Source organism: Capricornis sumatraensis, chromosome 14 (genome assembly GCF_032405125.1).
Source record: "Capricornis sumatraensis isolate serow.1 chromosome 14, serow.2, whole genome shotgun sequence".
In the NCBI taxonomy this organism is placed as follows: Eukaryota; Metazoa; Chordata; class Mammalia; order Artiodactyla; family Bovidae; genus Capricornis; species Capricornis sumatraensis.
Window position 1 is genome coordinate 71,825,278 of NC_091082.1, and position 25,617 is coordinate 71,850,894.

General features: G+C 39.1%; 1 protein-coding gene across 1 annotated transcript in view; it reads left to right on the plus strand.

The window, feature by feature from the left end:
* SMG7 (SMG7 nonsense mediated mRNA decay factor) overlaps positions 1–25,617 on the plus strand; it is a 53,373-nt gene that overhangs the window by 22,599 nt on the left and 5,157 nt on the right. The window contains 16 exon segments of the mRNA XM_068986100.1: positions 1,688–1,859; positions 3,035–3,106; positions 3,851–4,001; positions 4,346–4,481; positions 8,412–8,574; positions 8,924–9,080; positions 11,755–11,825; positions 13,487–13,547; positions 14,672–14,791; positions 15,450–15,748; positions 15,751–15,794; positions 15,871–15,951; positions 20,898–21,042; positions 21,512–21,894; positions 22,745–23,116; positions 23,856–24,005. Coding sequence (XP_068842201.1) covers positions 1,688–1,859; positions 3,035–3,106; positions 3,851–4,001; positions 4,346–4,481; positions 8,412–8,574; positions 8,924–9,080; positions 11,755–11,825; positions 13,487–13,547; positions 14,672–14,791; positions 15,450–15,748; positions 15,751–15,794; positions 15,871–15,951; positions 20,898–21,042; positions 21,512–21,894; positions 22,745–23,116; positions 23,856–24,005 — 2,577 coding nt within the window.

Below are 25,617 nucleotides of genomic sequence, written 5' to 3' on the forward strand. Positions count from 1 at the left end.
ACCACAGTTCAAAGGCATCAATTCTTCGGTGCTCAGCTTTCTTTATAGTCCAACTCTCATATCCATACATGACCACTGGGAAAACCATAGCCTTGACTAAACGGACCTTTGTTGGCAAAGTAATGTCTCTCCTTTTGAATATGCTGTCTAGGTTGGTCATAACTTTACGGACCTTTGTTGGCAAAGTAATGTCTCTGCTTTTGAATATGCTGTCTAGGTTGGTCATAACTTTCCTTCCAAGGAGTAAGCGTCTTAATTTCATGGCTGTAATCACCATCTGCAGTGATTTTGGAGTCCAGAAAAATAAAGTCAGCTACTGTTTCCCCATCTATTTGCCATGAAGTGATGGGACCGGATACCATGATCTTAGTTTTCTGAATGTTGAGCTTTAAGCCAACTTTTTTCACTCTCCTCTTTCACTTTCATCAACAGGCTCTTTAGTTCTTCTTCACTTTCTGCCATAAGTGTGGTGTCATCTGCTTGTAAGTAAATATTTGAATGACTGAGAGTAGAATATGAAGAGCTGTGTGGAGGGCCAAGAATTAAGTGCTTGAGGCTATTAATTTGGAGGGAGAAAAGTCTTTGAATGAAGGACACTGAAAAGAAATGATTGGCAAGAAAAAAAGAACTAGAAAAGCTTAGTGATCAGTCATTAAAATCAGCTGTTTTCAATGTGACAGAGAGATCCAATAGGATGATGACTAGGAAACATCCATTGTATTTGCTTATTTTTAACAAGAAGTCTTTGACAGCAGTTTCAGTAGAGTCGATGTGGATGGTGGGATGGGGAGCGGAGAGGTTGTGTGAAAGTCAGATCGTAATGGACCAAGGAGCGACTAGGAATTGAGAAAGCAGATATGATACTTATGGACTCCTTTGAAGGACTTCTGTTGAGAAGAGACATTAGAAGCTTGCTAAAGGAGAAATCTAGAGTCAAGGGAAAGTGCTTCCGTTCTGTGTGTTTTGTTTTATAGTAATAATTATTGTTTATTTTTTGTGGGCTACATTTCATAGGCCATAGCAAAGAAGCTTGATAAGTTGAAAGTAGATTTTAAAAATGAGAGGATGACAGGCAGGAGGCAGAAAAGAATGAAACAGCATGCTCAGACAGAGAAGTTATTTCTCAGTGAGAGAAGGAACCCTCTCAAACCATGAAACTAGAGAAGAAAGGAAGAAAGAGTGGATGTCTATATAATGTCAAAAGTTCCTTCCAAATCTCTACAGATGTATAGATCTGTGTATGCAGAGACCCAAGTTTGACCTCGAGCTTAAGAAAATAAATCTCAGGAAACTCCTGAAGTCTGCCAAATATGTTGGTTTGTATTTAAGTCAAATTTGTAACCAACTAGTCTTTAATGAGTTTTGTGTGTTTCTAAGAGGAAAACAAAATAGAGAGAGAGATAGGTAATTTCATGGAGTTGCTTGCTGAATGAATCTGAATAGCCTACTCAGGTAAAATCTTTTTTTTCCCCTAAATTGCTGCTGTTCTTTTTAGATGTACATCTTGGATTGCTCTAATACTTGGCAAGTCAAATGATATGATTTGTAATGAATGTTACTAGTTATCCTATGAAAGGTTATCCTATCTTAGCAGTATGTAATATTAGTTACACATGTTAAAGTATACCAACATTACTGTTAGAGCACTCTGACTTAATACTAATCCTTGCTCATGTTTTCCTTTCAGTTATTACAAGAACTGTGTACAGTGTTTAATGTAGATTTACCATGCCGTGTGAAGTCTTCCCAGTTGGGAATTATCAGCAATAAACAGACGCATACCAGCGCCATAGTGAAGCCACAGTCTAGCTCCTGTTCCTATATCTGCCAGCACTGCCTCGTTCACCTTGGAGACATTGGTGAGCCCTTGGTGTGAAGGAATTGATAATACATTCATGCTTTTCTTTGGAGTAGTGATAGAAAGATTATTTTCTTTTAAACAAGCATACACGTACAACTTAGATTGTCATGAGAGAAAACTATAAAATGTATTTTAAGAAACTTTGATTTTCTGAATGCTTTGAGGTTGGCAAAGGATCTTGAAGGAAGTAACTTTCATATTCAGATTTTATGCAGATATAGGCAAATAATAAACCAGCAAAAATGTAATCAAAGCTTAATTTTTCAAAGTGATGCCATAATATTTTCTGAAAGACTGTACTCCTTTGGAATTGTGGAGTTTATAAAAATTACTCCTCCTGAAGCTGGGTTGCCTTCTTTTCTTCGTACCAGTGCATTAAAAGTTCATTTTTAATTGTTTGCTTTTTACAGTTCAATTTATATTTCCATTTTGTATATTTTATCTGGGAATGTTATATAATACATATATTCTTGTTCATTCCTTTAAGGTGACCTAAAAAGGGTTGTGAAACAAATTAACTATAGGATTATGTTTTGACTGTCCTCAAATAACAAGGAGTGGATTTACATTCAGAGATTTTTAGATCTCTTGATGTCATTCATTCCAGGAGAGGTCACATCAAAGTAAGCACCAATTTCTACAGGGAGATTCAGCGAGTAATAGTATATCTAGATTGCTTTTGCTTTCGGTGTATTCTTTGCACACACATAAATAATATTTCAATAGGTCTGAGGCATTTTTCAAAATCACTTTATAAAGATATTAAAGAAATACATAAAAATCAGATCATATTGTATAGTGTTTTTTGTTTTGTTTTGTTTTTAAGTGCCATATAACTCACCCCTTCTTGTGGGCCGGCCCCAGGTCACCAGCATAGTCCGTAGTGGGAGCTGGTGATGGCATGACACTGGAGGACCTGAAAATGGGGCCTAGGTAAGCTTTAAAGCTGGTCACATGCTGAATGTCCCAGGTAGGGAAGGCTGGATGGACACTTCACACGGAATCCTATAGTTAATTTGTTTTAAAATATTTTGTCTTTAATCACCTTAATTTAATTTTAATGTATTTATTAACTTTAAATCTTTAAACTGTAGCTGTTTTGGAATTACCCTAATGGTTGTTTTTATCTGTGTGTGTGTTTTTAAACTGAGCTTTTTCTTTCCCCACTCTTAGCTCGATACAGAAACCAGACCAGCCAGGCGGAGTCCTACTATAGGCATGCGGCTCAGCTTGTCCCCTCCAATGGTGAGTTGCTTATGACACTTTACTCTCAGTAGAAAAATGGAAAATAGATAGTTCAGGGCTCCTTTAAGAAGCCAAAAGATATTTTCTGTTTTGGTATTGATTATTGTATTTTTCCTTTAACTGTACATTCTGCGTAATTGGAAATAAAAATATTATTACTGTTGTCAGTTAAGCACTCTGAATCGAATATCCTCTAATGTGATCTAAAATTGCTTCAACAACTGGCTTCCCTAATAATAATTTTCTTTTTAATACCATAATTTTCCTCCTAGAAAAATTCTCTTTTACTACAAAAAGATAATGCTTTTGTCTTTTGATGGCTCCCTAAATGGGCGTTAGGAGTGATTCTTGAATGAAATTACTTTAGGTGTTTGGTGATATGCATTCTTGTTAAGCCACATTGAAAGTCCTTTTCATGCTGTCTGTGGCTACTTTCCCACCAGGGTGGCAGAGGTGAGTAGCTGTGATAGAGACTGGCCCACAGAGCGAAAAATACTTACTGTCTAGCCCTTTCCAAAGTCTTATTTGAACTTAGAGTGCCCTCCACCCTAATCATAGGACTTTTTAACCTATGCGCCATCACTAAAGTGTGCTGCTAGGCCATTTTTAATGAGCTAGTCATGAGATTTACTTTATAAAATGCTCCCCATTGTTAATACAGAGATTTAAAAACTGACCTGCATTCTGTGATAGCAAGACTTCACGCATCTTGGATTACTTTAGAATCTTACCTTCCTCCCCTAGGTCAGCCTTACAATCAGTTGGCTATCTTAGCTTCTTCCAAAGGAGACCATCTGACTACAATTTTCTACTACTGCAGAAGCATTGCTGTGAAGTTCCCTTTCCCAGCTGCCTCTACTAATCTACAAAAAGCACTTTCTAAAGCACTGGAAAGGTAGGGTTGACTTTTCCAAATGGACTCAAATTTGGGCATACAAGAAATAATGGCCAGTTGCTCATGCTTCCTGTCTCTCCTATTTGCCTAAAATCTAAACATATGTATTACAACAGTTTTGCATGAATTTCAACTGGTCAGTCTCTGAGTTGTTCCCAGTGGAGTAGTACAGGCTGCTGAGTACTCTCATCTGAGCATGTTACAGTTGAAAAGTCACTGAGAGCACAATCTGCTCCCTGAGTCACAGGTCCTCAAATAATGTGTTTTTGCAAATCAAAGTCTCCTGTGAGACATTTTAGCCATTTTGCTGCTTAAGATTCATGAAAGTTTTTCTTTCATTTCAGCCGGGATGAGGTGAAAACCAAATGGGGTGTTTCTGACTTCATCAAGGCCTTTATTAAATTCCATGGTCATGTGTACCTGAGTAAGAGCTTGGAAAAGTTGAGCCCTCTTCGAGAGAAGTTGGAAGAACAGTTTAAGGTTAGATTTTTTTAAACAGAATTTTTTCTGGTCTAAATGACGAAGCATACGATTTTAGAGGAGACTCACTCCCAGTTTTATGTCATTACTTAATTATGAAATGTTGATAAAACTGAAATTTAAAGCATGTGAAATTCTGGCAAACCACATTCCTTCAGTTTAAACTGAGGTGCTGTCTATATAAAGAAACACAGCAGACATGTTTTCACTAAGTAGCTGCCATTTGGCAGAAAATATCATAGTGGGAAAAGACAAATTTTCCTCCTTCCCTCTCAGATCAAGCACCTTTCTTTTCTCAGTTTTGGAAATCCAGCATTTGATGTTTTCTGTATTTAGATGTGATTTGGTTGCCTACTTTATTGATAGTAATTCCATTCTGCAAACTGAGCTCATTGTTCTTACTGTGCTTTGATCCCTCAGGATTTGTGATTAACTGAAGGAAAGTAATGAGAATTTCATTCAGCAGGCATATATTTCACTCATTTGTACAGGAGATAAAATTAAGGAACCTTTTTTCTAGTTACATGTATGAAAATAATTTTTATTAGTATATTAACTTTGTTTAAATGATGTAGTAAAATATATATAATATTGGAGGAGTTAAAATTAACTTTTATTTTTAGTTCATTTATTCAACAAACATTTGATTAGTATGTATCAATCACTGTTTTAGTCACTGAAATCAACAGTGAACAAGACAGTCTCAAATAACATATTTCTAGGTTACTTTTGAATGTCTATGCACTTGGGGAATTGTCTGTAACTGGGAAATTGTCTATGAAGTATTATACAGGTTTCACATTCCAGAGATTGTAGAACTTAGTTAAGAGACAGTAAATTAGCCAGATATAATCAGAAATAGTTTTTATAGATGATCATTTTTTAGTTGATACTTTTTATGTGTAAGAGATTATACCAAGTAACTATAATAGAAATAGCTTGTTTTTAAAATAAGCTTCTAGAGTCCCCTGCTGTTCTCTGCTTCTGTTAGTGACCTATTTAAACTTAGCTCATGATTTATGGGGTTGGGTACATGAAAGAAACAACCAACTTTTTAAAGCCCTAGGCTGTTCACCCTAGAAAAAACGAGTCTAAATATTATTCATTGTAAGTTTTCAGATACATGAAGGATTATTTTAAAAGAACACATCTTTGTCTTCTGAGGTCAGAAATAAAATCTTAAAATTTAAATAGAGACCTGTAGGGGGTTACTAAGAGGTCTCTCTTTTGAGAGCTTAAAAGTCAAATTGATAGCCATTTTTCTTGAATGGTTTAGGTGCAGTCTCATTGAATAGCAGGGGGTTGGACCAAATGATCTTTTGAGATTGCTTCCAGCTCTGGTTCTGTTCAAGATATACTCCCTAAATGGGGAGGGAGGGGGGGCCTACCTTCATAAGATCTTCTCTAAGTCATTCTCGTATAGAATCGAGTCAGTTTTGTATTTGGTTCAACCTTAGACACTAATATTGTCTGCAGATATTTATTTTTGCATGTGAAGTTCTGCTGGGTGTATATGGGCAATTGCTAAAATAACACTTTAAAGTATTATTCCAACACTCTAAAGTTAAACATAGTATGAGGCAGATCTATTTTAAACCTTAGCCAGTATTGAAATGTCAGAAGAACATTGTTGGAGTGAAATTTTAGCATAATTGAGTAAGTGTTTCTAAAGCCTTTACAGATAACTAGTATTATCCACATGTAAACCTCAGTGTATCTGTCTTACCAGCAAGTCTTTATCTACTAAGCAGAAACATGTACCAACTTGAGGTCCTTAAGTTCTCATTGGAGGGCTTAAGATCTGGGTTTAGGAACTGAGATACAATGCTTTTATATCTGTTAAATGTGTCCTGTTTCCTAACACTGTTTAGTTCAGTATAATCCTTAACTGCTGTTGAAATTGTCTTTGAGTAACAAAAAGTCAGTCTCGGTTTAATCTGTTACTAAAATGCAATCCACATGTTATGAAATTACAGCTTAATAGTTATATATTCCTAAAAGTATGGGTTATTCCTTCACTGAGTGCTTGAGTTCATATTGTATACTCTGCACTTCTCTCACTTCTCTAAGCTCTCAGAGATATAGGGGAGAACAAGACACAGTCTGTACCTTCATGAACTTTGATGATCATTTGCTAGTCCTTGGCTGCTCTCATATGCTATGTTTCTGTACATAAACTAGAAAATTTTTTTTTTAATTTTGTTGAGTAGAACATTGCCTTCTAAAATAAATGCCACTGGATTTATAGATACAAGGGATACATTACTATAAAGTATACTCATAGAAAAGCACACTTGTTGAAAAAAAACAGTATTCTCATGCCAGTCTTACGTGTTTGTGTAAAATAGTCAGCTGATCTGTAAAGTTGGATGTAGAGAGTGAAAGAAGAGTTTCATGGGAGCACTTGGAAGAGAAATAGCATTTCAGGACATTCAGAGTAAAGGAGAGAAAAATGGTCGATGCCATTCAAACAGGAGTAAGCACTTTTGATGTATATACTGGCAGGACAGATGGCAGGATGATAGGGAGAATAGAGTTAAAGAGAAACAGAACTGTGTTTTTTCCAGTGATAATGTGAAAGATCTTGTTAGTAGAATTATGGAACTTACTCTGGATGTTTCACATTCTTTATGTAAAAAATAAAATCTCAGAATAGGCTGGACACCGGCAGCTATAAATTTCTGGGATGGTAGGGTCTCTTATCACTGCTGGTAGAAGTGTAAGTGACATAATCCATTTCCCATCATAAGGCTAGCGACAGTAAACCCCACTTTCTCCAAAAGTTTTGCCTGGGGAGGGAGGATATTTGGCTGTGGCTGAAGTGTAAGGTGAAACCAGGATGCCATCTCTAATAGCTGTCAAGTTTGTTAGGAGCTTGTGTTGGAAAACTGTTTTCTATGGGAGTACTCTAAACTACTGCAGATACTGAGGTAGAAGGATGATGAAGTTAAGGCAGCTGAGAGCGTGCAGGTGAAGCTTTCCTCACAGGGATGCTCAGCAGGTCACTGTGAACACACAGTTCTTAAGTAAAAGAAATGTGGTCCTGAGGGCCGTTGCTTTTCTGATAGAGGAACATGTCAGTATAATTATTTGTACAAATGCCAGTTCAGTTCAGTTCAGTCGCTCAGTCGTGTCCGACTCTTTGCGACCCCATGAACCGCAGCACGCCAGGCCTCCCTGTCCATCACCAGCCCCCGGAGTCCACCGAAATTCATGTCCATTGAGTCGGTGATGCCATCCAGCCATCTCATCCTCTGTCATCCTCTTCTGCCCTCAATCTTTCCCAACATCAGGGTCTTTTCAAATGAGTCAGCTCTTCGCATCAGGTGGCCTATAATACTTGTTAATGACTGCTTTGGTTTGTCATTTACCCTATGTTTCAGATATGCTTTTGCTATATATCTCATTTATAAATAAATTTCTTTAAATGTATCAAGCCTTTGAAAGAGTAAACTTTATGACCAAGTTTGGAAGACATTTGTTATATGCCAAGAGTTCAAAAACATGTGTTTTGCCTCTTTTTACTTGAAATTTTGATTTTCACTATGTGCACCTATTTTGTCGTCATTGGTCCTGGTTTCATATTTTAGTATGTTTCCGTCTCTTATAAAACAGCTTCTAATGAATTATAATGTATAAATTTATTGAGTCCTCTAAAAAGCTTTTCTCAGATCATATTAAAAAATTACATAGTTTCTTGCGGTAAAAAGTATTGTTAAAAAAAAAACAAACAGCTCTGTGGTGACTGGGTTAAATCTTTTCAAGGCAGAAAGTCAACATGAGAAACATCAGACCACATCATATTCAATTAAAATACTCATCTATAAATGTTACCCTTGTGGTTTAAATGCAGACTGCCAGTTTAATTCTTGTGCTGAAGACAGCTTCAGTTCTTGATAATATATTCAGTATTTCTGTCTTCTTTTACAGAGGCTGCTATTCCAGAAAGCTTTCAACTCTCAGCAGTTAGTTCACGTCACTGTCATTAACCTGTTTCAACTTCATCACCTTCGTGACTTTAGCAATGAAACAGAGCAGCATAGTTATAGCCAAGATGAGCAGCTGTGTTGGACACAGTTGCTGGCTCTCTTTAGTGAGTATTAAATCATTGAACTTCCTGTGCCATCTTTTTTGGGAAGCATGAACTTTGACATTTTCATCATTGCAACAAACCATTAGTAACATGAAAAAGTGTTTATTTTGTAATACTGAATCAAGAGGCCTAAACCCTAAGTTCTTCCCTTTTAGCTGCTGACATCCCCCTTATCAGCTGTATCTGTGACATTTCTAATGTAGAAAAGAAAATGTCTTTTTAGAAAGAGGCTGTAAGATAATTTTAAGTGTTAAGTAGCATACAGCCCAAGGCTTGCAGCAATATTTTAATTTGGACTGGTACACAATTTCAAATATCTTATTCTTTGTGCATACATTTTTTCTTCAAGTGTCTTTTCTTGGCATCCTGTGCAAGTGTCCTCTCCAGAACAAGTCTCAGGAGGAATCCTACAATGCCTATCCCCTACCTGCCGTCAAGGTGTCCATGGACTGGCTGAGACTCAGACCCAGGGTGTTTCAGGAGGCAGTGGTAGATGAAAGACAGTAGTAAGTATCTCGGAATTTCACATTAGCTGTGTGCTTTGTTTGTTTGATATCCATAGATATGTAGAAACTGCTGTCTAACACAATATTGGAACAGTGGAGGACTTGTATTTTCCACCTACTCTCTAGAAATTGAACTGAAGACTTCTTTGTATGCTTTTCACTTACTTGTTTGAATTCTTCATGGGGGGCACAATCTTAAGGATTTCTGACTTGCTGTGTGTTCCCGCATTCCTGGTTGCCATCCTGGGGAAAAGGCATTTTTCACATTGCAAAATGAAATTGTTTGTTTGTTTCTTATTCATTACAATACACTCCAATTTTCTGTTTAGGAATTGAAGGGAAGAGATTTTTTACTTCTTCCATTCTTTTTAACTAAGCTGTTTGATGTTGACTTTCAGTAACACCCAGTTTGAGTTATACTTGTTCTAAGCATAGAGGATTGGATATTATTTGGGCTTTCATGATTTTCTGTGTAATCTCTACTCAGAATATTCTCTGACAGTTCTTAGGAATTATTCATTAGACAGTGACAAATGAAAGCTTTCAGTTTACCTTTGGCCATAGGAATAAATGGGCTTCCCTGGTGGCTCATCAGTAAAGAATTCATCTGACAATTCAGGAGCCACAGTTTCAATCCCTGGTCAGAAAGATCCCCTAGAGAAGGAAATGACTACCCACTCCAGTATTCCTTCCTGGAAAAATCCCATTGTCAGAGGAGCCTGGCAGGTTATAGTCCATGGGTTCACTAAAGAGTCAGACATGACTTAGCTTTAAGCGCCTTCATTTTTGATATTGTCATGAATGGAGTTTAGCAACATAAGCACAGCATACTACACTTCTCTTTTTCATGCCGAGGTAGCTATTAGTAAGTTATATTTTAGAGAGTGTTTTCTTGCACAGAGTTTTCATTTCTTAACCAGAAGCTATACCTTTTTCCTTCTCATGTGTACTTTAGAACTTGTGTTTGGTTCACTAAGTTGTATTAGTAATGTTATGGAAAAAGCATTGATATTTTTATTTAGTTTTTTTTTTTTTCCCTGTACAGTGAGTGATCTTTTAGGCCCATTCTGTGCATTCCCATTTCTTTCTTTTTTTTTTAATTTTATTTTCTCTGTGCCACATAAGTTGCAGGATCTTAGTTCCCCCACCAGTGATTGAAGCTGGGTCACAGCAGCAACAGCCCCAAGTCCTAACCACTAGGCTGCCAGGGAGCTCCCTGTGCATTCTTACCATTGCAAAGGATATTCAACCAGAAGAAACAGCTTTATTTTCAAACTTCTTTCCTTTTTTCTTCCATATGATTTACTCTTCTCCCTTCCTTCCATCAGATTTATTGGGATCTTCAGAATTATATCCTTGCAGGTATTTTATTTTATCTTAAAGTATGTTGTTACTCATTTTCAGCTAGTTTGGGGTATTTCTCTAAGACTGAAGATTTTCCTAATGTGTCTGATACATCAAGGTGTAATAATCCTCATATCTTTTAAATGAGGGAAAAAACAATTTTCTGAACTTCAAGTAACCTTCAGTTTCTTGCTTTTGACCATTATAATTTCTAGAACTTGTTTTCTTCTATACTTTTTTGAGAACATGTTCTCTTAAACTGATAAGTACATGAAATAGTGATGTATTTTTTTTTTCTTTGTAGAAAGAAGAATTAGACTTAAGTAACCCACAGTGGGGTAAAGCAGTATATCATTAAGTCATTTCTTATACTCTTTTTTTTGTCTGTTTCTTGAGATCTCTTATTTGTTGCATAGAGACATTGTTCTAGTCTAGCATTCTTCCTTTTCAACTGTCTCTTAATTCATTATATCCTCAAAAGCTTGTAGCAGACATTCATTCTTCAATGTTGTTTCTTTATATATTTTTCCTATATTATTCATTTATATATATTTTAAAGTAGCATATTCCTATATTTTAAAGTGTACAGCTGTCAGCTTCCAGGTTTTTTCTCTGATGTGATAATGTACATCCAGTCTCTCTATCCTGGGCAACTCACCCTGGGCTTTTAAAATTTTTTTAAAGCCACACTTTATTACCAACACTTGTGGTTACATATTTCTAGAAAATCTTAATATTTTCTTAAGTAGATTGTAATTATTTTTAATATTTTAACTAAGTATTAATATGTTTTTAATATTTTGCAAACTTTGGCAAAGGTTTGGTGTTAGGAGACAGAGGGTAAGGACATTGTAACAATGTGTGAATTTTTTAATATCATAAAGAAAAAGGCATATTCATCACTTTCAGTGTGATTTGACTATGATATAGCCACATCCCATGTCACAGATTAAGAACTAGTAATGGATTCCATAACTGATAATGTATGTGAAAAATATAAAAACATAATGTGCTGTTTCTCTGGTCAAAGGTTTCTCAGTAGATATCCATTTTCAATGAATAAAACTGACAAGTCTGTTTTTCTGATTGTTAAATTAGGAACCTGGGGACCGATCTGCAGTAGTAGGTCTCTGTTACGGAAGTTTGGCCCTTCTGGTGTATCTTATCTAGACGCAGTTGTAATTACATTTTAGGAAATCATACAGCATTTAAAATGCTAAACCAAGAGAAAAATACATAGTCTAGGTCCTGTTGGTAACATTTTTATGGCTTTTTAGCGTTCTGGTTTCTCATGCAAAAATAAAGTCTGAACTATCTGTTTAATTTACAGCATTTGGCCGTGGCTAATTTCTCTTCTGAACAGTTTCCATCCCCATGAAGAAGATCTTTCAAGTACTAATGGTAAGGGCTCCCTCAACCTTGTGTTGCTGACATTGTTCTCCATCACTAACAGTGGGCTTAGTGAAAGTGAAAGTCGCTCAGTGTGTCCGACTGTTTGCGACCCTGTGGACTATGCAGTCCATGGAATTCTCCAGGCCAGAGTATTGGAGTGGGTAGCCTTTCCCCTTCTCCAGGGAATCGTTCCAACCCAGAGATTGAACCTAGGTCTCCCACATTGCAGGCGGATTCTTTACCAGCTGAGCCACAAAGGAAGTAGATAGTGGGCTTAAGGCCAGAGAAAAACAAGCTTTTGTTCTTAAGTGTTTAACTTTAAATTCAGTATCTCAGAGGAGACTTTGTGCTTTGCATTGGTTAAATGGGTGGAAATAGAGGTAATAATCCTCTTGTAGTTCTCTCAGCTTATTCTCCTGTTCTGCTTCATTTAAATAGGAGTCCAGAGAGTAGTGTTTTCAGATTCTTTCCATCTTCCCTTCTTCCTCATTCTTACTAGTTATTTTTTGGGGAACTAATGTGAACAGCATTACTCTGTCAAAATAATACTTGCTTATCAGGACATCTGGGACATACAACACAAGTCCCCCTTAGTTCTCTCATACAGAAATACTCTCTGTACTATTCATGATACTCTATTTTCTTTGAGGCTTTTACTTCTTTGTACATACACATATCTGCATGTGATTGATATCACATCATTAAAGTTATGTGATATAGTTACAACTTGGACTTCCCTATAGCTCAGAGGGTTAAGAATCTGCCTGTAATACAGGAGACCCGGGTTTGAACCCTGGGTCTGGAAAATCCCCTGGAGAAGGAAATGGCAACCCACCACAATATTCTAGCCTGGAGAATTCCATGGATAGAGGAGCCTGGCGGGCTCCAGTCCATGGGGAGTTGTACACGACTAAGACACACACACACACACACACACACACACACACACACACACACACACACACGCACGCTTTATAAATTTAACAAGATACTGTTAGAATTTTTGTCATTTAAACATTTTGGAACATGACTTTTTAAAGGCTGCTTAATATTCCATCCTATGGCTGTGCCATAATTTATTTAATCATTATCCATTTGCTTAGAACTTTGCCCCATTATAAGTAGCACTGCACTGAACAAACTGTAGTTGATTGACTCCTTTCTGATTATTTTTCTTTCATTAGATCAGTGCCCCTCAAGCATCATATTTGCAAATGAGTCACTTGGGATCTTGTTAAAATGCAGTTTATGATTCCATAGGTTTGGGATAATGCCCAAGATTCTGTATTTCTTACAAGCTCCTGGGTGATGTAGTGTTGATACTTAGTGCTTTGAGTTAACAAGGAGATAATCTAAACATTGTGATTAATGGATCGAGCTGTGAATTTTTAAGGCTGCTGGGGGAAAAAATAGTCCATCGCACACATCCTCCTCAGCCTTGGGTCGTAGGTGAGTATGAGGGCAATGTCACGGGCTCAGAGGCCACAGGTAGGGGCTTGACAGGTAAGTTATTTTATCACAGTAACTATAAAGAGGAACAGAGAACCATGAGCATTAATCTTTCTTTCTGTCTAGAAACTATTCTTTTTTTAATATAGAAACCAATATCCTGCTGAACAATAATATTTTAATTTAAATGTTTACAAGTCTTGATTTCTGCCCTTCTCTAGCAACACCACTTCCAGAGGAGTTTGAGTTACAAGGATTCTTGGCTTTGAGACCTTCTTTCAGGTAGGTGGCCTTTGTCACTGTCTACCTAGAGTATAAAAAAGCTCCCTAATGTACTTCCCTACTTAAAAGCTCTCTCCTTACTGAGTCCATTTTTACTCTGCTTCTGCAATTATAAAGTATAGATTTGATGATGTCCCATTATTAGTACAGAAAACTTCAATTTACACATCCCCAGTTGTTAAAATATCTTTTTTATCTCGATGTCCAAAAGCTTAGTTTTTCAGCCATAATTCCTGTGACTTTCACCCCCTTCCCCCTCCAGTAGTTACACATGTTATACATAAACTGTGACCTGTACTTGAATAACTCTATATTTTTATTCCTCCAAAACTTTGTTCATGCTGTGCCTGAAACGTTCACATTCCTCTTTCATCCTTCCCTTACTAATCTGTAAGCTCTTAACCATACCTGTCTAGGGTCCAGGTCAGGTATGCTCTTATTTTGTGAACCTTTTCAAAGCTTATCAGAAGACAGTAATGTTTCTTTTATAATGCTTCTCTTATTCTTTGCTTAGCTTTTATCTCTTCGGATTGAATCATAATTATTTGTTCCTTAAGGTCGGGAGACTATTTATCTTTATATCCTCAGTTTCTGGCCTACTGCCTGGAAGTTCTTAGATGCTGGTGCTTTTTTTTTTTAAGATAGCTTAAAGAGAAATTTGAAAAACCCTTATTTTTTAGGTTGACTTAGTTTTCTAATGTCAATGAGTTTTTTGCTCTATATACTTTATGGTATGTGTTAATTTTTTTCTGATTTAGGTTGGACCACCTTGAAGTGAATAGATAATACTATCTGTTAGAATAGCTATCTCAGAGACTCTAGCATTGCCATGGTTGTTTGAAGTAAGTTACTTACAATGTGAGCTTACTTATTCTTCTTTTTTAAAAAAGTCATTCCTAATAAAACTTTGTGATTTATTTCAACTCCTCCATGAGAAAGTGAAATATAAATAAAAATATCACATTAATCTTGCTTTGTTTCGTGGTATTTACAGTCTTTAAGAGTATAAATAAGTTCAAGCAAATGCAGCTAATTACAACAAATAGCTAACCTGTATGGAAAAATCTGAGGCCATTGCAGTTCATTAGGTTTAATTTTCTATAATTTGCTTATGTCAATTTTAGGAACTTGGATTTTTCCAAAGGTCATCAGGGTATTACAGGCGACAAAGAGGGTCAGCAACGACAAATACGACAGCAGCGTTTGATCTCTATAGGCAAATGGATTGCAGATAATCAGCCAAGGTATTCCTCATCAGATACATACACATACCCCATATGAGTTTTACACTTGGGTATAAAGCTATTGATTATAAACTCTTTAATCAAAAGGTTGGGAACACAGCATCAGATTATGACCCTAGTGATCTTTAGAATTTCTTTAATCTCTGTCCTCTCATTACACTGCCTCTTTTAGAGGAATTGGCCTTGTCTCCCTTATTTATTATGAGATGCTTCTCCAATTTATAAACATCTGTATAAATCTTAACTAAATTGTCTGTTCACAGTTATGGTGATTTGTGTTGATAAGGGCATGCATGGTGGTCAGTTTCAGTCAAGACAGACCAGGATGACGCTTGTGGCATCTCTGAGCTTCAGTTTTCACACCTAGAAAACAGGAACTTCAAGGACCTAGTCTAGTGTCTTGTGCTGAAACATGCTGAGCAAATGTAACTATACTTACTAGAAAAACGTTAAAAGGGCCTCGGCGTGTGTTGTGGTGATGTGTGGTGGCATAATGAGAATGTGAGTTTCTGCAGAAACTGTTTATGTTCCCCAAATCCACACTATTGCATCCTGCTGTTTCCCACATTTTAAGGCTGTGGGACCCATACAAAGTTCAGCTGTTACTGTTTTTTAGATTTATGTTTTTCATATATGGATTTATTTTTACTTTTTTTAGGCTGATTCAGTGTGAAAATGAGGTAGGGAAATTGTTGTTTATCACAGAAATCCCAGAGTTAATACTGGAAGACCCCAGTGAAGCCAAAGAGAACCTCATTCTGCAAGACACAACCATCATAGAGTCCCTGGCAGCTGATGGGAACCCAGGACTGAAATCAGTGCTGTCTACGGGCCGGAATCTAAGCAACAGCTGTGACACAGGAGAGAAACCAGTGGTCACCTTCAAAGAGAACATTAAGCCACGAGAAGCGAACAGAGACCAAGGAAGAAGTTTTCCTCCCAAAGAGGTGAGAAGGACGGTAGCAAAGGAGTAGCTGTGACTAAGAATGACGGAAAGGACGACGAGAGGGAAACAGAGACCAGGAGAGGCACCCTAGAGACGACAAGAGGGAAACAGAGACCAGGAGAGGCACCCTAGAGACAACGAGAGGGAAACAGAGACCAGGAGAGGCACCCTAGAAAAGGCGCAGGAAACAGGAAGGCAGAGTGCGGCACTGCAGGTGAGCTGTGCTTGAGCTAGAAAGCGGGTAGAGGAGGCTCCCAAAAGGCGAGAGTTCCGTTCCGTTCCTAAACCCTTGCAAAGTGGCTGTTCCGGAAGCTTCAGTGCACTCTAAGAAGGCTGCATAGCAAGGTAATAGGAAGAACTGTGGTAGATCGATACTCTTGTCAGTTCACAGAAATTGTAATGTGAATGAAAAAATCCTAACCTGATTGGACATCTTTGTCAGTTCTCTCCAGTTTAAGTGGTAGGAAATGAGACCAGTTGCAGAGCTCTCAATTTCACAAATAATTACATTTTCTTTGGGAGCTATAACTGGCATTTTTTAAAAATTTGAGATATTTATAGATCCCACATAGCTCAGTATGTTAAGGCTTACACAGTGGTGTTTCGTTTTTGTTTTTTTTTTTTTTTCCCCCAGATTCACTCTACAAAATGAAATACATTTTTGGAAAAAGATTTGCCTTGACATTTCTATCTGCCCCAGCCAGTAGCATTGTATAACCTTAGTGTTATCCTGACTCATGGGAATTTGTAAAGCAAGAATCCAAGTCTCCTTCTGGGGAAAGATAAACACTACTCAGTTATTTGTGACTTGTGTTTATATATATATATATGTGTGTGTGTGTGTGTGTGTGTGTGTATGTATCTTTCCAAAGAGATACAGATGATTTCATATAAACAGAAAAAGGTCTTTACTCTGTGCTGGTCTTACTAATACCACCAATGTTTGTAGCCATTTGATTCATTAACACATTTTGGCAAATGTATTTATTTACAGTAGGCATGAGGAATCTTACATTTTTGAAAGCTGCCTTCAGATAAAAAATATCTACAGTGTATTTTCCTTACAAGGTTTTTTTGGGAAAGGACATAATAGTTCCATATTAATGTTAATAGTAGGGGGAGAAACAGAGAAAAACATGGTAGAAATTGAGGAAAGGCACAGAGACAGTGAGAGGTGTTGGGGAAAGGCAAGGGACAAACGCCAAAAGAACTATAAAGCCAGAAATCAGTGTTTTAGGGGTAAAGAGTTCAGCTGTTCCCTGCCTGCTCTGCCTTCATTCTCTGAAGCTGCCTCCCAGAAAGGTCCAGGAAAATGAAATCTCTTCCAGTCTCACATCCCTTTGAAATCTGAGTATCTGTGATTAAAGAAAGCCTGACAATAATCAGTGTATCACCACCCTCTGTACCTCATCCTAAGTTTTCTATTAAATGCTGCCGGTTTTCCTCATTTTACTCATCTTTATATTGCTTGAGCAGTGCATATGCCATCTGCTTCTCTAGTGCTGTGTGTAGGATCTCAGGCCTGATTTTTTGCTACTGAAAGTATCCTCATTTATTCTGGGGGTGGTAGCGTTGCAGGGTGGAGGGTGGGTGCTTGACTGATACCTTTAAAGCCTCCCGGATGAAGTTACACTGAGGGCCAAAGTGTCTCATCTGTGAGCTAGCGCTCATTATCAATCCATGTATGTTCTTAATGAATTAGAGAATACATGGCCCTGGGGCTGACAGCATTGGCTTAAGAAAATAGGCAACTGCTTCGCCCTTTTGGCATTGGGTGTCTCATTTATAAAAGAAATGAGTTCTCAGTCCTCTTCCATATTTCGTACTTCTGTGATTTTGTGAAAGCAAAATAACTATACGAGTAAAACTAAGCCCTTACAGCTTTTTGAGGTATTTAAGTAATCTGATTTTCCCATTTTTAATTTAGGTGAAGTGAATAAGCATGTCAGTTCAGTTCAGTTCAGTTCACTCGCTCAGTCGTGTCCGACTCTTTGCAAACCCATGGATCGCAGCACACCAGGCTTCTGTATCCATCACCAACTCCCGGAGTTCACTCAGACTCACATGCATCGAGTCCGTGATGCCATCCAGCCATCTCATCCTCGGTCGTCCCCTTCTCCTCCTGCCCCCAATCCCTCCCAGCATCAGAGTCTTTTCCAATGAGTCAGCTCTTCGCATGAGGTGGCCAAAGTACTGGAGTTTCAGCTTTAGCATCATTCCTTCCAAAGAAATCCCAGGGCTGATCTCCTTCAGAATGGACTGGTTGGATCTCCTTGCACTCCAAGGGACTCTCAAGAGTCTTCTCCAATACCACAGTTCAAAAGCATCAATTCTTCGGCGCTCAGCCTTCTTCACAGTCCAACTCTCACATCCATACATGACCACAGGAAAAACCATGGCCTTGACTAGACGGACCTTAGTTGGCAAAGTAATGTCTCTGCTTTTGAATATGCTGTCTAGGTTGGTCATAACTTTTCTTCCAAGGAGTAAGCGTCTTTTAATTTCATGGCTGCAGTCACCATCTGCAGTGATTTTGGAGCCCAAAAACATAAAGTCTGACACTGTTTCCACTGTTGCCCCATCTATTTCCCATGAAGTGACGGGACCAGATGCCATGATAGTCGTTTTCTGAATGTTGAGCTTTAAGCCAACTTTTTCACTCTTCTCTTTCACTTTCATCAACAGGCTTTTTAGCTCCTCTTCACTTTCTGCCATAAGGGTGGTGTCATCTGCATATCTGAGGTTAGTGATATTTCTCCCGGCAATCTTGATTCCAGCTTGTGATTCTTCCAGTCCAGCGTGTCTCATGATGTACTCTGCATAGAAGTTAAATAAGCAGGGTGACAACATACAGCCTTGACATACTCCTTTTCCTATTTGGAACCAGTCTGTTGTTCCATGTCCAGTTCTAACTGTTGCTTTCTGACCTGCATACACATTTCTCAAGAGGCAGGTGAGATGGTCTGGTATTCCCATCTCTTTCAGAATTTTCCACAGTTTATTGTGATCCACACAGTCAAAGGCTTTGGCATAGTCAATAAAGCAGAAATACATGTTTTTCTGGAACTCTCTTGCTTTTTCCATGATCCAGCAGATGTTGGCAATTTTCTCTGGTTCCTCTGCCTTTTCTAAAACCAGCTTGAACATCAGGGAGTTCACGGTTCACATAATGTTAAAGCTTGGCTTGGAGAATTTTGAGCATTACTTTACTAGCATGTGAGATGAGTGCAATTGTGCAGTAGTTTGAGCATTCTTTGGCATTGCCTTTCTTTGGGATTGGAATGAAAACTGACCTTTTCCAGTCCTGTGGCCACTGCTGAGTTTTCCAAATTTGCTGACATATTGAGTGCAGCACTTTCACAGCATCATCTTTCAGGATTTGAAACAGCTCCACTGGAATTTCATCACCTCCACTAGCTTTGTTCGTAGTGATGCTTTCTAAGGCGCACTTGACTTCACATTCCAGGATGTCTGGCTCTAGATGAGTGATCACACCATCGTGATTATCTAGGTCATGAAGATCTTTTTTGTACAGTTCTTCCATGTATTCTTGCCACCTCTTCTTAATATCTTCTGCTTCTGTTAGGTCCAGACCATTTCTGTCCTTAATCGAGCCCATCTTTGCATGAAACATTCCCTTGGTATCTCTAATTTTCTTGAAGAGATTTCTAGTCTTCCCCATTCTGTTGTTTTCCTCTATTTCTTTGCATTGATCGCTGAAGACTTTCTTATCTCTTCTTGCTATTCTTTGGAACTCTGCAATTCAGATGCTTATATCTTTCCTTTTCTCCTCTGCTTTTTGCTTCTCTTCTTTTCTCAGCTCTTTGTAAGGCCTCCCCAGACAGCCATTTTTCTTTTTTGCATTTCTTTTCCATGGGGATGGTCTTGATCCCTGTCTCCTGTACAGTGTCACGAACCTCATTCCATAGTTCATCAGGCACTCTGTCTATCAGATCTAGGCCCTTAAATCTATTTCTCACTTCCACTGTATAATCATAAGGGATTTGATTTAGGTCATACCTGAATGGTCTATCGGTTTTCCCTACTTTCTTCAATTTAAGTCTGAATTTGGTAATAAGGAGTTCATGATCTGAGCCACAGTCAGCTCCTGGTCTTGTTTTTTGTTGACTGTATAGAGCTTCTCCATCTTTGGCTGCATAGAATATAATCAGTCTGATTTCGGTGTTGACCATCTGGTGATGTCCATGTGTAGAGTCTTCTCTTGTGTTGTTGGAAGAGGGTGTTTGCTATGACCAGTGCATTTTCTTGGCAAAACTCTATTAGTCCTTGCCCTGCTTCATTCCATATTCCAAGGCCAAATTTGCCTGTTACTCCAGGTGTTTCTTGACTTCCTACTTTTGCATTCCAGTCCCCTATAATGAAAAGGACATCTTTTTTGGGTGTTAGTTCTACAACGTCTTGTAGGTCTTCATAGAACTGTTCAACTTCAGCTTCTTCAGCATTACTGGTTGGGGCATAGACTTGGATTATGGTGATATTGAATGATTTGCCTTGGAAATGAACAGAGATCATTCTGTTGTTTTTGAGATTGCATCCAGGTACTGCATTTTGGACTCTTCCTGGCCATGATGGCTAGTCCATTTCTTCTGAGGGATTCCTGCCCGCAGTAGTAGATATAACGGTCATCTGAGTTAAATTCACCCATTCCAGTCCATTTTAGTTCGTTGATTCCTAGAATGTCGACGTTCACTCTTGCCATCTCTTGTTTGACCACTTCCAATTTGCCTTGATTCATGGACCTCACATTCCAGGTTCCTATGCAGTATTGCTCTTTACAGCATTGGACTTTGTTTCTATCACCAGTCACATTCACAGCTGGCTATTGCTTTTGCTTTGGCTCCATCCCTTTTTTCTTCCTGGAGTTGTATCTCCACTGATCTCCAGTAGCATATTGGACATATACTGACCTGGGGAGTTCCTCATTCAGTATCCTATTATTTTGCCTTTTCATACTGTTCATGGGGTTCTCAAGGCAAGAATACTGAAGTGCTTTGCCATTCCCTTCTCCAGTGAACCAAGCATGTCCTTTACTTTTTTTTTTAACATAGGGTTTTAAATCCTTTGTTAGAGTAGGTGCTGCTTTCTGTCTCATATGAGTTTCAGATTATTATAGATAGTCTTGCTTCTGGTTGGTCATAGGTAAAATCTCAGACAGAGTTAAGAAAGACTCCAGTGTCTGAAGCCAGGAAAACACCTGTAACTCAAACCCCAAGTCAAGCAAGTAACTCCCAGTTCATCCCCATTCATCACCCTGGAGCCTTCCCTCCTCTTCCCAGCCGGCCAGGTAAATACATGTTTTGTAATGTCTTCTGCTGAATTCCGTCTGTGTAGGAGTTTCTATTCACCTGTTGAGAAATTCTAGACTCTGAAGGACATTACTAAACCCTTAATATTAGAAGGTATAAGGAAGTTCTCTTTTCCCTAATGTTTCAGTTATTTTTGAGCCATTTACCTGTAGTTTCTGTGCAAGTGCATGCTTGTTATTATGAAGGAATGCCTGTCACTAAACATGGCATCTGAGAAACCTTTAGGACATTCCAGTTGCCTCAATGGATAGAAGTAGCAGGCAGTAATCTGTATTTAATTCTTGAAATCAGGTTAAAGGTTTACAGTTGAGTCTTACTTGATGGTTGATCCCTGTCTTTCGTGATTTATTAGAAAACCTCTTCTCCACCCCAGCCCCAAATGACTAATTTTTGTCTTTCGTTTGCTAAGTTTCCTTAGAACTAAAACGATGTTCTTCTATTTTGAAGGGTTCCCGCCCCCAACATATGTTATCCCCCCTCCTGTGGCATTTTCTATGGGCTCAGGTTACACCTTCCCAGCTGGTGTTTCTGTCCCAGGAACCTTCCTTCAGCCTGCAGCTCACTCTCCAGCAGGAAACCAGGTGCAAGCTGGGAAACAGTCCCACATCCCTTACAGCCAGCAGCGGCCCTCCGGACCAGGGCCCGTGACCCAGGGACCCCAGCAGCCTCAGCCGCCGTCCCAGCAGCCCCTCCCACCTCTCCCCGCTCCGCCAGCAGCACAGACTGCAAGCCAGCTGCAGGTTCAAGCTCTAGCTCAGCAGCAGCAGTCCCCTACAAAAGCTGTGCCGGCTTTGGGGAAAAGTCCTCCTCACCACTCTGGATTCCAGCAGGTGAGTTACAGTTGTGTGTACTTCCAGCTGAGGTGAGGAGAGGAGCACCTGAAATCATTCAGTGTCAAGTTAATTAAAAATACTAGTTAATCCACCTCCCTTGGTAAAATAGAGAGCTATTGGGAAGTTGCTTTATGACACAAGGAGCTCAACCCGGGGAGGGTGGAATGGGGTGGGGCAAGGGTGGGATGTGGGAGGGAGGGGATGTATGTATACCTGCGGCTGATTCACGTTGTTTTATGGCAGAAAGGAATACAACATTGTAATGCAGTTATCCTCCAATTTAAAAAAAGAAAGTAAGCATTCAGCTACTTTTTGCTTAGACTTATCATGATTATGGGAACACAGCAGTCTTTGCTGTTTAGGAAGGTTCAGTTGTTCTTTTTACTTTTGTAAAGGAGAATAGATAGTACCTACCATACTTTGCTGCTACTGCTTGTCAGCTTTATAGAAAGGGATTTTCTGAAAATTATTTTCCATATTTAAAGCTGAACTACAGAAGGGAAACAGACTCGTGCTCGTGATGAGATGGTAAGAGAACTGTGGCGCCAGTCTCCAGTCTCACCATCCTGCAGCACGTGGAGCAGAAGGGGAAATGGGTGCCCACCCACCCACGCTCACACCTCATCAATTAAACCTCTTAATATCGGAAGTGAAAGAGAACATGAACTCAGTGCCCTTAATTTGTTCCCAAAAAGCTCTGTGTATTGAAAACCCTAAAGAAAAAACAAGCCTGCGTGACCCAGAGTTTTGTTGGTGGTAAAATCTCTCAAGTTCTCTCTGTGAGTCCTGAGTGAAGTAACATTGCATTTTATCCTCATCTTGGTGAACCAGGCATCTCTTTTTTTAGTATCAACAGGCAGATGCCTCCAAACAGCTGTGGAATCCCCCTCAGGTTCAAGGCCCATTAGGGAAAATCATGCCTGTGAAACAGCCCTACTACCTTCAAACCCAAGACCCCATAAAACTGTTTGAGCCGTCGTTGCAACCTCCTGTAAGGCAGCAGCAGCCTCTTGAGAAAACGATGAAGCCTTTCCCCATGGAGCCATATAACCACAACCCCTCAGAAGTCAAGATCCCGGAGTTCTACTGGGATTCTTCCTACAGCACTGCTGATAACAGAGCTGTGATGGCGCAGCAAGCCAGTGTGGACCGCAGGGGCAAACGGTCCCCGGGAGTCTTCCGTCCAGAACAGGACCCTGCGCCCAGGATGCCATTTGAGGTGCGTGTCCTTCCCTGTCTCCAGGCACGTCAGAGGTCTCAGCTAGATGTTTAAAGGTCCCTCTGATCTTGTTAGTGCGACAGAACGCCACTGAGTAAGTGGGTGCAGCTCTTGGCACCCTCTTCACACCACATAGATTTGGGGAAGCTGAAGAACGCCATTCCTGACATTGAACTTGACGGTCTGGCAGAGAGGACCATGTGCAGAAATCTCTAAGGCAGCACATTAGAGAATTCTGAGACAAAGCTCCTCAGTTGGGCTGGGTCATCTAAGTTTAAAAGTAGGGTTACTGCATATTTAAGCAAGTGGCTTTCTGAGGAAGAAATTTAGCCTGTCATCTTTGACGGTGGAGTTCCCTGTCTTTGCCCTTTTTACTCATGAGAAACAGGTGTGTGTTGGGAACTTTTTTTAAAAAGCTGTCTCTCTGTTAGCCCCAGATAACACTGACCTCTCTGCTCCCTTGCGCTGTTTCACTGGCTGTCCACCTTAGCCTTTCGTGTTCTGCTCTGTTTGTCACTGTCTTTACTTCTTTCTGGTGTCTTGATCTTTCCTTCTCATTGTCCTTGTGTCACTTTGCTTTGGTGTTTCGAAGCTTTTTCCTCTTTGCATAATGCTGTATTACTGTTCCTTACAGCTTCCTCCTTGACTTTAGCTGCCTTCATCTCCCTAATCATGCTACTACTCCGCTGTGCTTTTGTCATCCCTTATTGCATCTCACTGTGATCCTTTCTGTCACTAGGACCCCAAAGGCTCCCCTCTGCTTCCTCCGGACCTGTTAAAGAGTCTGGCTGCCTTGGAGGAAGAGGAAGAGCTGATTTTTTCTAACCCTCCTGATCTTTACCCAGCTCTGCTGGGGCCTCTCGCCTCTCTTCCTGGACGAAGCCTCTTTGTATGTATTTGATGTAATTCTTTTTCTTGCTGTAACCCCTACCTTTTCTTCTGAGATTTTGTAGTAGAATAGGTAGTTTCTTCTTTCTAGGGCTTTCCTTTTTTTAACAGAATTTTAAAGCTTATTTCCTGATTGCCCCAACTAACATTCACATGACAGTAAAATGTGGCAAAACTTCGTCCCATAGTTTCCCCAAATCTTGTAGCTTTGTAATATATGTTATCCAGAAAGCATCCTGCAGGGCTGGGCACACACAACATGTAATGCTGGGAAATTAACTTCCTTTTCAGGTGTCATTTCCACCTGGACCCGGGAATTTTAGGTGTCATTTAATCTGGCTTAGGAACAGTGAGATTTTTCCTCATGTATTCAAAATATGAAATGAAATAATGTTCCAGATGTTTTACTGAATAAAAAGATTCTAGATTGATTTTACTAAACAGTAAGTGGTTCTTTTGTTTGGTTAACTAAAAGCCCTGATCTAAATTCAGAGCCAGATTTGTAATATGAAGAGGACTCAATTTTAAAACATGATTGGAGTACCATCAATGAGTGAGCACAGAGATAAGGTCTAAGAATTGATTAGTAGTATCTTTTAAAAATAATCTTCTATATCCCAGTCTGCATTTCAAAGGATGCCATTATTTACATGTTTTACTGAGGTCGGGAACTGCAAGAAAGATGTATGCTATGAGGTTTTTTTTCCCCTTCCCTGCTTCTTAATAAAGCGTAAAACATTTTTGAGTTCCACTTTCTTGCTGATTCTTTCCCATAAACACAGGGTAAGAAAACGTTCACAAGACTAAAGTGCACTGATTTTAGTGTTAGAAAAAAAGCTTAATGGCTCTCCTGACAGAAACTGCCATCTCTAGCACTTGAAGTTCCCTTAAGAATTTTTCTGAGTGAGTGGCCACACAGACCTCCCACTCCCCACCCTCCCCAAATTAGCAGAAATAAAAGATCCCCTAGACGCCCGATAGTAGTAGTGCGGTGACAGCGCCTAGAGGTTGGAGCCAGCCCAGCTGCTAAACTGTTGATTCTACCTGTTTGCCTTTCTTGCTGTTTTGTTTTTGTTTTGGCTGGGTGGCTTAAGGGCCTAGGGGCAGAGCTCCTTTCTCTTCACTTGTTTCCTAATCCCTTAATTCTTGTTGTGCTTACCTTCTCCGTTGGAAATGAACCTAATGGTGAAACAAGAGGGGTGGGGGGCGGGGGATTGCTTTTAGTGGGGTTTTGTCATGTTAAAAAAAAAAAAAACACCTTAACTATAACCCTTCCTACATTTAACATCATTACTGATGTCGTGTGTGACAGTGCCGTGCATGTAGCAAGTGTTTAATAAATGCTTTGTTGACCAACAGTTCAGTGATAGTGAGCATCAGAGATTCAGCTTTTTTTTTTTAACCAGTGAGTTTCTTAAGGACCAATAAATGTAAACTTGACTTCAGCAAGTGTTTGAATACATACCATAAATAGAGTTGCTTAGGAACCATGCTAACAAAGCCAGTTGTCAGATGAATTTAAAGGCTTTTTTAAAGTCATTAATGCCTGTGTTTTAAGATTCTAGTGAGGGGGGAAGAAATTAGGAAGAAAACAGTGTTTGATCAGTTCAGCG